Here is a 13539-nt window from a genome sequence, read left to right on the forward strand (position 1 = left end):
TGAATGCTGGATCAACAAACTAACTTCTACTAAACTAAAGAAATGCACCAGTGGACTTAATCAACATGTTTGTTAAAAGAAATACATTTAGGTTCCACTTCTAGTCCAGTGTGCTTCTGTAACTCAATCCAGGGGACTTTGGCCCTTTGCAGATAAGATTGGCGTGGCTACAGGTTTTTACTACAGACTTTGATAGTTGATTTAGCGACTAAGGTGAACTGATCAAACTAGCCGAATCATGCGTTATGGTTGGAATGCCTGACAAAAGCTGGCTCAGTTTTTTCCTGACTAAACAGATCTTATCTGACTAAAGTAGACTCACATTCGTTCGAAAAAGTTTTAAACTCCAGTTACCCCGAGAACACCCCATAGTATGTGCGGTGTTTGTTTACGTGCAGAGTGTTTCTGTGTGTGTCGCTCCGTGAAAATGGTGGGGGTACAAATAGACAGAGTCATGTGATGGAGTCAGCCGTAGCCTTGCCTGTTTTGGTTGTGGACATGTTGCCGGGTGAAAGATGAGCTCGGCAGGCACAATTTTAGAATGCAGAAACTGTTATGGTACACAGAGTTTCCTCTTTAATATACAGTACAGTCTAAAGAGCTGAGTACACTAGCAAGTGTAATTCTGTTGAATAAATAACTCCATTCCAAAGTGTTTTACTCTGTTGTTAAAGAACATTATTTGTTAAGTTTTAATTATTATATTTAGTTCTTTGTTTATGCATATGGAATTTAAATATATTTGAATGTAAAACATCTTTACTCAACAAACAAGTATTGTGTGCTAAGGAAAACTTGTAAAGGTCACTATGATCTTATGCATTTTGCTTATTCATGTAGTATTTGCAGCTGAACAGCATTACTGCTATTGATCCAGTAGTTAAGCATTTATGTCAGGTTTACTAAGTCTGCTGTGGAGTCTTAAGCGCCAGATCAGAATGTCTTGACATTGTAGGTTCAGGGACATAATCACAGTCTTAGGCACTCACACTGACTGTTTTCAATAAAGGCACAACTCTTTTCTTACTGCATTGATTTGCTTGTACTAGAGCTACAAGTAAAGAATGAACAGTGAAGATCCTGGTGCTTTGGATGTAGTGACGCAGGCCTCTATATAATCATATCCCAGTCTGACGAGAGTTACTATCTTTTTCTGATTAAGACAAGCCAGGGCAATGCACTAGGTGGTTAATTAAAGCAAACAGGATTCACCTGAGCTTGACTGGAGTGCCAGAGCCAATATCTGAATGATTAATTTTTATTTTTAATAAATGTGCAATAATTTATTTTTATTGCAACTGAATTTGTCCTTGCAGCTCATTTGCTGTGGGCTCTGGACAGCCACTGTAACGTACATGTGTGCACTGGCATCACCAAGTCTCGACAGCCTGGGAGCACATTACTGGTATACCATCATTATGAATTAGTTTTTGCTTTGTTAAGTAAGGATTTCTGTGTGTAGATTAGAGACAAAAAAAACATTAAATCCATTTTAATTACATTTCGCACACAAGAAAATGTGCAAAAACTAAAGGAGTGCATTTTGATGCAAAAACCAGGTGCTAATTTTCAACCCTGTAATGCACACTGGTGGTATGGACACTAACCCATTTTTGTGCAAAAAGGCTATAATTGGATTATCACAAATTGCTTTTCATTGTTGAAATTTCTGAGGCTGTATATAGAATCAGTTGAAGGTCTGTTGCAATGTGCACAAAAATTGTGGGTATGAGATCCTGAAGATACTATTCTTACTTACAGGGCATGTGAGGCTTTTGAGTTTTTCCTGTGGAAGTCAGAATGTGTGGGCATGCGACGCCAATGGTATGGTGTATTTCAGAGTGGGAACACAACCGCTAAACCCCAGCATGATGCTTCCAGCCTGGATCTGCATCGATCCACCTGAGCAGGTAAACCGGCCAGTCTGAAGTTAAAACACTAAAACACAAGTGATGTTTGTTTTATCCTCTGATTTATTGAGCTTTCCAAATAAGAACAAGGCTAAAATTACATTACAGCCTAACAGTTTCTTGTTGTTTTGTTGCCTGGAGCAGCCTTTGGGTGTGCACTTAGTACGCGTTCAGACCAATCCAAACGACCGCATGCTGTGGGCTCTGGACAGCCGCTGTAACGTACATGTGCGCACTGGCATCACAGAGGAGATGCCAGTGGGGACGGCCTGGGAGCACATTACTGGTATGCAATCATTATGCTTTTTTTCCCCCCTCCTAGGTATTGAACCTGAACACATCTGATTTCCTGGAAGCCTGGGCTACTGATTGGTCCAGCTCTGGGTGTAGAGAGTTTTTGAAATGTTTTACAAACAGACCAGTGTTCATTAGATCTACTGTACATTTCTCTTTAGAACATATATCCAATATTATTAAAGAGGATAAAATGATTCAATTCAATATATTTTTATTTGTGTAGCGCTTTAAACAATAAACATTGTCTCAAAGTAGCTTTACACAGATAATGTGGTGATAAAAATTAACAAGATGTTCTTTATAAGTAAGTTTGTCCCTGATGAGTAACCCAGTGGGGACTGTGGTAAGAAAAATAATCCCGAGATGGCATAAGGAAGAAACCTGAGAGGAACCAGATTCAAGAGCTCTCATTCTTATTCTCATTCTCATCTGGGTTACACCAAATGTCCATTAACTACAGCTAAATGATTTTGAGGTGTGTAGTGATGTTGATCAAATTCAAACTGTAGTCCTGAGTCAACAGACTGTTGACATTAACTACAGTCCAAATTCATCCTTAAAGCTCTTGTGTTACTCCGTAATTTCATGGCTCCCCGGGCGTTGATGAGAAACCGTCCTCTGCTGCACAGAGCCGCCTCCAATCGAAGAGAACACCATCCAGAGGCAGGCTAGGACAAAGTGGGCAGAACCTTAGAAGCATGTTTAACTTGACTGAGAGAGAGAGAGAGAGAGAGAGAGAGAGAGAGAGAGGAGGGGTGACAGGGAGAGAAGGATATGAATAATAAAGAATCCGTATTGTTGTATAAAAGTTAAGGACACTGTGCAGTTGGGGATTCCAGCCAGAGTCGCTATGGCAGCATAATTAAAAAGGGAGAGCCAGAAGGTAACACAAACATGAGGGATCTCTGGGATAAGAGAGGCTCCCCTACACCACCGTGTGAGAGTGAGGAAATGACAGCATACAAATATCCCAGTTGACCAAACACTCGGTGATCCCTCCAGATCTGCTCCTTTACCTAAGAAAAATCTACTGCTAAAAGACTTGACTAAATAAACATGTTTTCAGCCTTGAACACTGAGACCGAGACTGTGTCTGCGTCCCCATACACTAATTGGAAGGCTGTTCCATAACTGTGGTGCTTTATAGGAGAAAGTTCCGCCCCCTGCTGTAGTCTTTGTTATTGAAGGTACCAACAAATAGCCTGCACCTTCTGATTAGGTGTGGATGATCATACTGGTAGAGAAGTTCACTCAGATACTGCGGCGCGAAAACTTTAAGTGCTTTATACATCAGCAGTAGTATTTTATAATCAATGCAGGATTTAATTGGGACCCAGTGTAGACCGATTAAAACAAGTGTTTTTCTGCATCCTGTAACGACATCATATTTCTAAGTTAGCAGTATTTCTAAGGTGAAAGAAGGCTATCCTGGTAATGTTAATCATACAAGCCTCAGAGTCTATAGTTAATAATCACACTAAGGTCTTTGTCTTTTTACTTCTAGCTGCATGTGGTCCTAGTAAAAGTTCCTCCATCTTATGCGAGTTAAGCAAAAGGAAGGTATCAAGCATTCACTGTCTAATGTCCACATTCCTCAACATTGTTAAGCCAATCTCTCTCATCTGGCTTTGCTGAAATATACAACTGTGTATCATCAGCATAGCAATGGAAGCTAATACCATGTTTATGTATAATTTCACCCAGAGGCAGCATACATGCAGTATATAAAGAGAAAAGCAATGGGCCTAAAACTGATCCTTGCAGAACACCAAACTTTACTTTAGAGAGTGTGGAGAACTTACCATTTACATCAACAAACTGATAGCAATCAGTCAGATAAGACTTGTTCCCTTTATTCCAACAACGTTTTCTAGTCTAGCAAGGAGGATAGTATGATCAATGGTGTCAAAAGCTGCACTAAGGTCAAGCAAAGCAAGTAGGGAGACACAACCCTGATTAGAAGCTAATAACAGGTCATTTACCACTTTAACTAGCGCTGTCTCTGTGCAATGATGAGGCTTAAATTATAATTTTTTTAATACATTTTAAAAATGTTTTTCCTAAGTAGATGAGCAGTGAGCAGAACTGCTGTGCTACAACATTTTCTAAAATCTGGGAGATAAAGGGGAGATTTGATATTGGCCTGTAGTTGGACAGCTGACAATTGTCACGGTCAAGTTTCTTAATTAGGGGGTTGATAACTGTCAGTTTGAATGATTTAGGTACATAAACGGTGCTTTAGGTTCAATTACATCTGGAATTATCTGAAACTTGTAGGCAAGGAATCGGGAAAACAAGTTGATTTTGATGAGGAAATGAAATTCCCTTGAATAGGAGTAAAGCGTTGTAATTGATTGTTATAATTACAGTGCTGTCTACTGGGTTATTTATAAAATAGTTTGAATTTATAATAATTTGGAATAGTTTGGATTTTTTGCCTGATGTTTTCAACTTTATTATTAAAAAAGTTCATTCAATCATTACTACCTATTGACGGTTCGCATGTTAGTGCAGTGCTTTTATTTCCTGTTCATTTTGCTACAGAACTGAATAAAAATCTAGGATTATGCTTGTTATTTTCTCTGAGGGTGGAGAAATATGCTGATCAGCAGCACTAAGGGCTTTTCTATAACTCAGAAGGCTCTCTATGCTATTTGAAATACTGTCAATTTGGTTTTACGTCTTTTTTTTTTTTTTTTTTTTTTTTTTTTTTTGAGTTACATCATCTAGAGTGTAACAGAACGTTGATTCGAGACATTCAGTGGCCCAGTCAAGCTCTGTGGGGTCAGACGGAGATCTAATTTATGTCGACAGTTCCAGAAGATTATTGATAAAACTCCCTGCTGTAGTTGAAGTGAATGTACGCTTAACACGGTAACGTGGCAAAGTATTAATGCTATGACTGAGGCATATTTTAAAGAAAATAAGGTCATTAGATCATTAATTAGATACTGGATTATTACATTATCATTATCTGAAATAGCTTCAGACTGTGGAGTTATGACTATATTTTTTTTTATCATTGAACCAAGAGTGTGTCTACCACTATGAGTGGGCCCTATAACTTTTTGATTAATTCCTACTAAATCTAGAATGCTGTTTTTCTTAAGGAGTCTTCCTGATAATCAAAATTAATATTAAAGTCACCAACAATTAATGTTTTGATTCAAGAAGTAGTAAGATCTGTGATGAAATCAGAGTGGGGCCCTGGGGGTCTATAAATACACTTGTTCCTCCAGCCGTAAAATGTAGATTTTCAGCATCCCAGACTGCAATTTCGTACACAACGCTATGCATTCTTTGTCTCGTGTAAATGTATGATTACACACTGTACCGTATTTTATGTATACTTTTATTAATACAAATATAATTATTAATTATAAAATTAAATTAATTATCTTATTTCAACATAAAACTCAATAAAAATAATTCACTATAAGTATATTTTAGGTAAAAATCTCATCTAATCATTTGTTAATGTTACTTTACAACATTGTTTTATTTTGTGTCATATACTCAACTTTCATCCACATAACATCCGGCAGTAGAATATCAAGTTTTTTACAGTAGAAAACAAAAGAAATTCAAACATACACTGTAACCAATGGTATGGTATATTAACCATGATTAATATTATAAAGCATCTAAAAAGAAACCATTTGAAGGAATGCAGGTTGGGCCAGGTCACAAAAGAAAAATTTCAGGATCGAGGACATAATTAGAAAACTCTAGTATAGTTTCTTTCGGCTTCTCCCGTTAGGGGTCGCCACAGCGGATCCTCCGCACGTTTGATTTGGCATATGTTTTACGCTGGATGCCCTTCCTAACGCAACCCTCCCCAATTTATCCGGGCTTGGGACCGGCACTGAGAGTGGCTGGGGATGGTTCCCTGACCGGGAATCGATCCCGGGTCGCAGCGGTGAGAGCGCTGCATCTTAACCACTAGACCACCAGGGGACCTTACATAATTAGAAAACTCTAATCATAAAATATGTTCGGTGTCACATTTGTAACATGGCCTCTCTGTGCTGCAGGACTCCAGGCTAGTCAATTAGTGCTCAGCACAAGAACTGCATGGGTGCGCTGTCCTAATGGTGAGATGGCTCGGCGATATGGGATTTCAGAAAAGAACCCAGCTGGAGACTACTGGAAGAAGGTGCCAGGTGTGGTCAACTGGATGACGGGTGAGTGGTTAAAGGGCTACTGGGGTGAAAACTCTGTAAAAGCTTACAAAATAATGCGGCCCGGATTTTAGTAGCTTTAATAGGAACTTTAGCACGGCAGCTTTTTTAATGCTTCGCGGTTTGAAGGTTTTCCAGCATTACAAAATTTTTTTCTTGGGAGGACCGTTTTTGTTTACCACTTCCTCTTGTTCAGTACTAGCCTAGCAACCGTGCTCATCTGGATAGGATTTCATACTGCTTTTATTAAAAAGGGCTTCTTGTCACTGTACTTTAAGGAGTGCTCTGATCTATGGATTTCATTCACTCTAGAAGTGAATTAGATGTTTTATAATGGTAAGATAGGTGAATACGTGTACAGTCACAACCTCTATGAAGTTTATTCATTTGTAATAATAATAATACATAATATTTATTCTGAATTATTTTGAGACTATAACATATACAATTAAAGACGATGTATGTTTTACTGTATGAACTATTAAAGACATGGCAACACCAGATGTAGACACATTGGTTATAAAGCTTACTTTTCTCTTACAGTAAGCTTTTACCCGAAGTTCTGAGTAGTGAACTTTGTTTCTTTGTTGCAGTGACTCCCATGGATGAGGTCTGGGCCGTTACCCCAAATGGTGCCCTGACCCAGCGGCTCACCAAGACCTTGCCGCACAGCGCCGGCAGAAATCGCGCCAACACAGGCTCTCTCAGTGGTGAAGAACTCGAAGAGGAGTGGGAGGTGATTTAGACAGCTGTGTCGTGTGTTCTTGTAAAAAATAGTTCTGTTGTTTTTGCTAGTCTGCACTTTTTGGTTGTTCTTAACCTGTGTACAGAAGAGATTGTCTTTAAAGAGTGTACAGAATTTTTGATGGTTAAGTTTTGAATGGGAGCTTCAACAAAAATATTAGTTCATTTAACTTATTTTAACCATGTACTACTCACATTTTAACCAAAATGTCAGAATCCCGTTACACTTTTTTCTAATATGCCGAAATGTCAGTACCACAATGCACATCATGAGGTATGTCTGCCAGAAGAAGAGGAGAGAGAGAGCGGGAGAGCGGGAGAGCGGGAGAGCGGGAGAGCGGGAGAGCGAGAGCGAGAGCGAGAGCGAGAGCGAGAGAGAGAGAGAGAGAGAGAGAGAGAGAGAGAGAGAGAGAGAGACTGATCATGAAGTAAAATAAAATATGTCAAGCGACTGGTAGTAAAGAGCATTAATTAAATACTTACCATGAATGAAATCGTCTCTTCATCTGTGATCACCAAGTTAGTGACACATGATAGAACTTTAAACAGAAATTTAAAGAGAACAAGAAATGTTGTATAAGTGTAAACTTAACTTATCAAATGTAAAAACATGTTTACTAGTTTACTTACATGTGTGGTGTATAACACCATCTAATATTAACAGTCCGTAGCTCTTTGCTTTGTGAGGGAACACGGGTTTATTCCAGAAAAAAGCATTCTGAATTTACTGTATTGATGATTGCTATATCGGTGGCTGTGAGTAAAATGGGCAATACGCCTAATCAATTCAGTTTATAATCAGTTACTGGCTGCCAAAATATCCACAACGCTGTTGTGCCACAGTCAAAATGGACTGCAAAGATTGTCTGCAGAAAGAAAGTCTGTAGTTTTCAGAACTATATACAGGACAAAGTAAAAAATTTTCCATTTAAGGGGTTTTCCCAGGCCACCACACACACTGCGAAGCAACTAGAGACATATCTCTACTGCTTAATGAACCGAAAGTCTAGCTGAAGCAGCATACTGTTACAATAACAGCATGTTGAGCTTAACACATTACAAGACTTTAATGAAAATGTAAAGCCAAAAACTTTGTGGATAAACAAGAAGTGTGACCCCACTGACCCTTGAGTCAAATTACTGGGACCAAAATTGCTTAGTATTGGATTTCAAATCTGTTCAATATTTCAATTCTGATTATCTAGGGCAAATTTTCCCAAGCTTTAACACCTCTAAATGACTGATACTGCACTTTACGGTTCATCACACCATAATCACCATAAAAACATAACACACTCTTTAAGACTGAATGTAGGAAGAACTTTTTGCTAATATATACTAAAGTCTACGCTTTCACCCCAGACTCACGCAGGAATGTATGTAATATTACTCTACATTGGTAATACTTACTTACTGTGAGCTATTACCAGTGTTAGATCCATTAAATAGGGCATAAAGCATGCTAAACATAGTTATTCACATACCTGCTGTTTATCAGTTCAGAACAATTGTGTGCATGAGTGATCAGAAGCTGGAAAAGGGGATGAAGAGGTGTTTATTTTTATTTTTATTACTGTAACTTTGTTTATTTAGTTATTAGTAAACTGATTGGTGTCATTGTGACGGTACAGCACTCTTATAAGCCACCTAGGTACATAGTCCACTCTGAGTGAACTGTAATGCTGTTTAGGCAATTTTCATGTTTCATGCCTTTTTTGTTGTTGTTTTTTAAAGGGAATGCACTTTATTAATTAATAAATACATGTTCGAGGTGCATCATTATTTAATGAGTCATATATAGTGCTAGTGTCTTTATTTTTTAACTTGTGATTTGTCTGTAATTCTGTTTGGACCACAGACACCTCTGAAATATTATGCAAATGAAATATGGTAAGTATAGCAACGTTGCATTCATTTGGCATCGATTTGTGGTTTTGTTTTTGTTTTTATTATTATTATTTTTTTAATATGTGATATTTTGCCTAGTTCTGAGGCCATCTGTGACCCTCATATCTTCTTTTCTTCTCTTCTCCTCCAAGCACAATGCTGTGGGTGAAAAATGAAATGGGAACACTAGCACTCATTATAGAGCACTGATGTTATGCTGTATGGTATATTATCACTAATCACACGCTTAATACATTAATGTCATTGCTTTATGGTGTCTATATCAACTTCCAAGATTAAAAAGATGTTTACCAAAATTTGTTACTTTTTCTCTATTTTAAAAATGGAGGGTATGTTCAGGGGTTTAAGAAATGCACTGATCGTTTTTCCAAATGTATATATTATATTTACAAAAGTATTTTAACAGTAACTAAGCATTACTTGGAATCATATTTTACAAACATCACATATTTACAGTGCAGTCAGCATAGCAGTCCTAAACCCATTCAATCAACATTATACACACTTTTTAGATCCGTTTCTGTATAAGTAAGGCAGAGCGCGTCCTTTAACACTGGTGCAGTCTAAAATCAGGTGGTTTGAGGAAATCGGGCAGGGACTCGAGCTGTTCGTCAGGAACAGAGCGCATCACATTGCGCATGCATTGCACGAAGAGGGACGGTGGACACTGACCGATGAGCCACTGGAGCCCCTGCTCCCCGATGATGCGGCTCCACAGTGCGGGGTTCTCGCGCAGATCATTGCGCATGCGGAAGTGTGGCGCGGGCATGAACAGCACCAGATATCCGAGGCACACGCGCTTCGTCCTCATGTCTATGCCGCTTTGGCTGATCTGCTGAAGCAGCCAGTCCAGAGGCGTGTCTCCTGAGCGGTCTGTGACGTACGGGCACGCGCCGTTGGCTAGCAACAGTATCAAGCACTCTGGGCGCGCGAGGTCGCACGCCAGGTGCAGCGCCGTTTTGCCGCCCTCTGTGTGCGCGCACCCGCGCTCATTCAAGAGCGCATTTTTCTCGCTTTCGTCGCCCGACTCCTTCAGGGTGCTCATGATCATCTTGAGAATGCTCACGCGGTTGTAGCGCACGGCCACGGCCACGTGCGGCGCGGCGGAGTGCACGCAGCAGCGGAAGCTCGCGCTCGGCATGGCCAGCGCGCGCACGGAGAAGCGCTGGAGCAGGTGGCGCGCGTACTGCTGGTGGTCGTGAACGAGCGCGTAAAGGAGCGCTTCGGAGGGCGTGAAGGCGCATGCGCGGCCTTCGTCCTCCCAGTGGAACGCCTCGGTGGCGCGTATGTCCTCCAGCAGCCACACCGGCAGCAGATCCCGCACAGCCTGGTAGAAAGCCAGCGAAGTTCTCTGGCACTGTTTTTCAGATTTGTAATCTGCACGGCGCTCGTATATTCCAAAATCCAGAGGCATCGTTACCCACCTACTCTGTTCTCCCCACCCACCTTTTTGCACTCTGTTGTGATTGAAGTTACGATTATTGGGCTGGTTGCTTTGACTTTGAGGTCAGGGAACACCTGAAACATCTGCACACTTACTAGAGGTAGTTTATAGCATTTCTATTTGTCTTTTTTTGCAAAGCCTGAGCAGTTATCAGTATAATGTGTTATCACGCATCAGCAGGCAAAATGACAGATCACTAACGTCAATAATCCATGTGGGTATTAACCGGAAAAACAAGAGCAGCTTGAGTGAAGCTACTGCTTCTGTCCTCCGCCGTCAAAGCCCGCTGCAATCCCATTCAGTTACTTTTATACTACAGTGCAGAAACACGCCCCACCTACTGCTCTCTTCCCTCCCACCCCCTCCCCAAACCACTCAACACACACACACACACACACACACACACACACACACACAGAGCTCTTGTGCATGTGGTTCATTGGCCATGAATGTAAGCATGCAGATGTGACGTCAAAAAGGTCTGAATGAACTCTATAAGTTTCCATATAGAGAAGAGCAGCAGTGCGAGAGATCTTTCATTACCAGCAGACGTACGTAAAGGGTTAAACGGAAGGGGCAGGGTGTGTCAGATAGCCTGGGCTTCTCACATTCGGAGAAACGAAACCTTCTCTGCCCTTGATTTAATAGACATGACCTAAAGAATTCATGTTTTCTATATTCATATTGTGATCACATCACCAACAACTTTGCACAACCAAACGTTGTGCAGTTTTACACAGATATAAAATAGGCAATTACATATTCAAGCCATTTCATACATAAATTAATTTATAACTTTTTTTTTTTAAGTTCCTAGAAACATAAATTGGGGGGGGGGGGGGGGGGCTGAAATAAGAACCAAACGCAATTCTTCTTCTATGCAAATGAGAACATCCACAACCACAAAATCCACAAGGAGTCTATGTGTCCATCATTTGTAGCGTTCAGGTCTATATATGGCCAATAGCCTATATATAAAAATGACAAAATCTGTAAATATTCTTTACATGTATTCTGCACTGGTTTCAGAGCAAAAAATCTATCTAGAATTTAACAAATGGAATCTGGCACAAATATACCACAGGCATGAATGAATGGTACTAGAGAGTGATTTGGTAGATTGGATGTGATCCACTAGATTTTAGAGCACAGCTGTATTCATTTGTGATCTTTTCCACAAGAAGATCGTTAGTACGTTCAGGGGTGCGGTCGGTATTACGGTTCAACCCAAATGTTGTTTGTTCTGGTTCATGCACAGGGACATTGTCATGCTAGAACACGTTTGGTCCTTTTAGTTCTACTGAAGGGAAATCTTTGAGCTACAGCATAAAGACAACTGTACAACTGTATGCTTCCACCTCTGTGGTAACGGCTTGGGAAAGAACTGCATATGGGTGAGTTGGGCATGTGTCCCTTCGTTTTACACGTAGTCTATCACATTCTGCCGAATGTATGTAATAAGGGGTTAACCCACAGGATAGTTTAACAAATTCTGTGACTAATACACTGAAGGTTTAGCGGGAACTTGTTTTACCTGCCGAAGCCGAATGTGCCACGTTTTCCAGCATAGGTTTGATTTGCATATTCATAACTTTTGACAAATTATTGAAGGTGCATTGTTTGTTGAACACACTGTTGTTTTGCTACTAGTAGCTAAAAAAATATAGATATTTAATATTAAAATTAGGACTTAAAGTTGCATAAACGAGATATGGCATGGAGATTTGCAAACGAGCACAGTTTAAATGTATTTAAAGCCTAAATTTACAGTTTATTCATGCTGGTCCCTGTCCTGTTTACACTAACCATTATGGTGAAATGTTTATGGACATGAGACAATGAGTCTTGTATCTGAGAATTTCTCAATCTGTTGTCACTAAATTGGCAGCTCAGAATTGTAATTATCTTAGTTTGTTGTAGCATTACAATTTTCTTTCACTGGACGTATAATCACCAAATGTACAAATGCATATAAAAATTTAATATCATGAAAAAGCTATTTTAAAAAGTTGTCATGAGAATATTTTTGTAGGAAAATTAAAAAATATAGATATTGTAGCGTTTGTAAGAAGAGTGGAGAGGCACATAATCCAAGTTGCTTTACATCCAGTATGAAGTTTCCACAGTCGGTCATGGGGTGCACTGTCATCTGCTTGTGTTGGTTTACTGTGTTTTATTAAGTCTAGAGTTAACACAGCCATTTACCTGGAGATTTTAGAGTAATTCATGTTTCTGTCTGCTGACAAGCTTTATGGAGATGCTGATTTCCTTTTCCAGCAGTATTTGACACCTGCCCATTGTGCCAAAATTACTACCAACTGGTTTGCTGACCATAATGTTGCTGTGCTTGATTGGCCAGCCAACTCACCTGACATGAACAAAATAGTGAATATATGGGGAATTGTTAAGAGGAAGATGAGGATACACAACACAAAACCCAACAATACAGATCAGCTGAAGGCTGCTATCAAAGCAACTAGGGTTTTAAAAACACATCAGCAATGCCACGGGCTGATCACCTCTGTCGTGCTGCATAGATGCAGTAATTAATGTATTAATTACATGATTTACTGTATAATTAATAAAAAATAAAAAAAATGAATTTTCCACATTTTAAATGTTTTTTTGAGATGTAAATGTATGTCAGCATGACAAACTCACTGTGCAAGTGAGGTCCTTAAAAGATGGTTTGTCTAAGACTGAACACTGGAACACTGACTGCACCCGAGGGCTCTTGGGGCAGAGTCTAGGCGGAGAATCTGATCTTACTAATGCTCTAGGGGCTCTATAAGCAAATTCCCATAACCACACTCTTAATATCTAGTGTTAAACTATCCAAGCACATTGAGTGTGATGGACAGTTCATTATTTTTCATAAATTATTATGTATAATTTATTTTCCACCATGCACTCATTATGCAAATCTTTGCATGAAAAGTGTGTGACATAATTTCCAATCTGGATGTTTCATTATCTGCACTTTCTCCTTACATTATGCCTGCTGGAGGTCACAAATGACTGATTACCTTCTAGTGATATTTTGTTATAGATAGTA

The 13539-nt window shown here is 39.6% G+C and overlaps 2 protein-coding genes and 1 long non-coding RNA gene across 4 annotated transcripts in view; 1 reads left to right on the forward strand and 2 right to left on the reverse strand.

The window, feature by feature from the left end:
• tecpr2 (tectonin beta-propeller repeat containing 2) overlaps nucleotides 1-9336 on the forward strand; it is a 38713-nt gene extending 29377 nt beyond the window's left edge. For both annotated transcript variants that reach the window (XM_083550570.1, XM_083550571.1), the window contains exons 17-22: nucleotides 1762-1910; nucleotides 2055-2196; nucleotides 6242-6391; nucleotides 6982-7124; nucleotides 8991-9022; nucleotides 9172-9336. In XM_083550570.1, the coding sequence (XP_083406696.1) occupies nucleotides 1762-1910; nucleotides 2055-2196; nucleotides 6242-6391; nucleotides 6982-7124; nucleotides 8991-9022; nucleotides 9172-9229 (674 nt within the window). In that variant the 3' untranslated portion in view covers nucleotides 9230-9336. The remainder of the gene's footprint in view (nucleotides 1-1761; nucleotides 1911-2054; nucleotides 2197-6241; nucleotides 6392-6981; nucleotides 7125-8990; nucleotides 9023-9171) is intronic.
• LOC310731178 lies at nucleotides 7329-13229 on the reverse strand. The gene is made up of 3 exons (XR_014535091.1): nucleotides 13146-13229; nucleotides 12690-12852; nucleotides 7329-7412 (listed from the first exon to the last, which is right to left on the reverse strand). It is a non-coding gene; the product is annotated as an uncharacterized lncRNA (long non-coding RNA).
• ankrd9 (ankyrin repeat domain 9) lies at nucleotides 8670-10773 on the reverse strand. Its single transcript, XM_083550579.1, has 2 exons — nucleotides 9546-10773; nucleotides 8670-9178 (listed from the first exon to the last, which is right to left on the reverse strand). Exon 1 carries the CDS (start codon nucleotides 10452-10454, stop codon nucleotides 9588-9590), a length of 867 nt encoding a protein of 288 aa, XP_083406705.1. The 5' UTR covers nucleotides 10455-10773; the 3' UTR covers nucleotides 8670-9178; nucleotides 9546-9587.
• Nucleotides 13230-13539: the final 310 nt, after the last annotated feature.

Source organism: Silurus aristotelis, assembly GCF_946808225.1.
Source record: "Silurus aristotelis genome assembly, chromosome: 9".
Classification (NCBI taxonomy): Eukaryota; Metazoa; Chordata; class Actinopteri; order Siluriformes; family Siluridae; genus Silurus; species Silurus aristotelis.

What these genes read in the sequence shown, in the direction of transcription:
- ankrd9 (XM_083550579.1), bottom strand. Translation starts at nt 10,454, where the DNA reads ATGCCTCTGGATTTTGGAATATACGAGCGCCGTGCAGATTACAAATCT.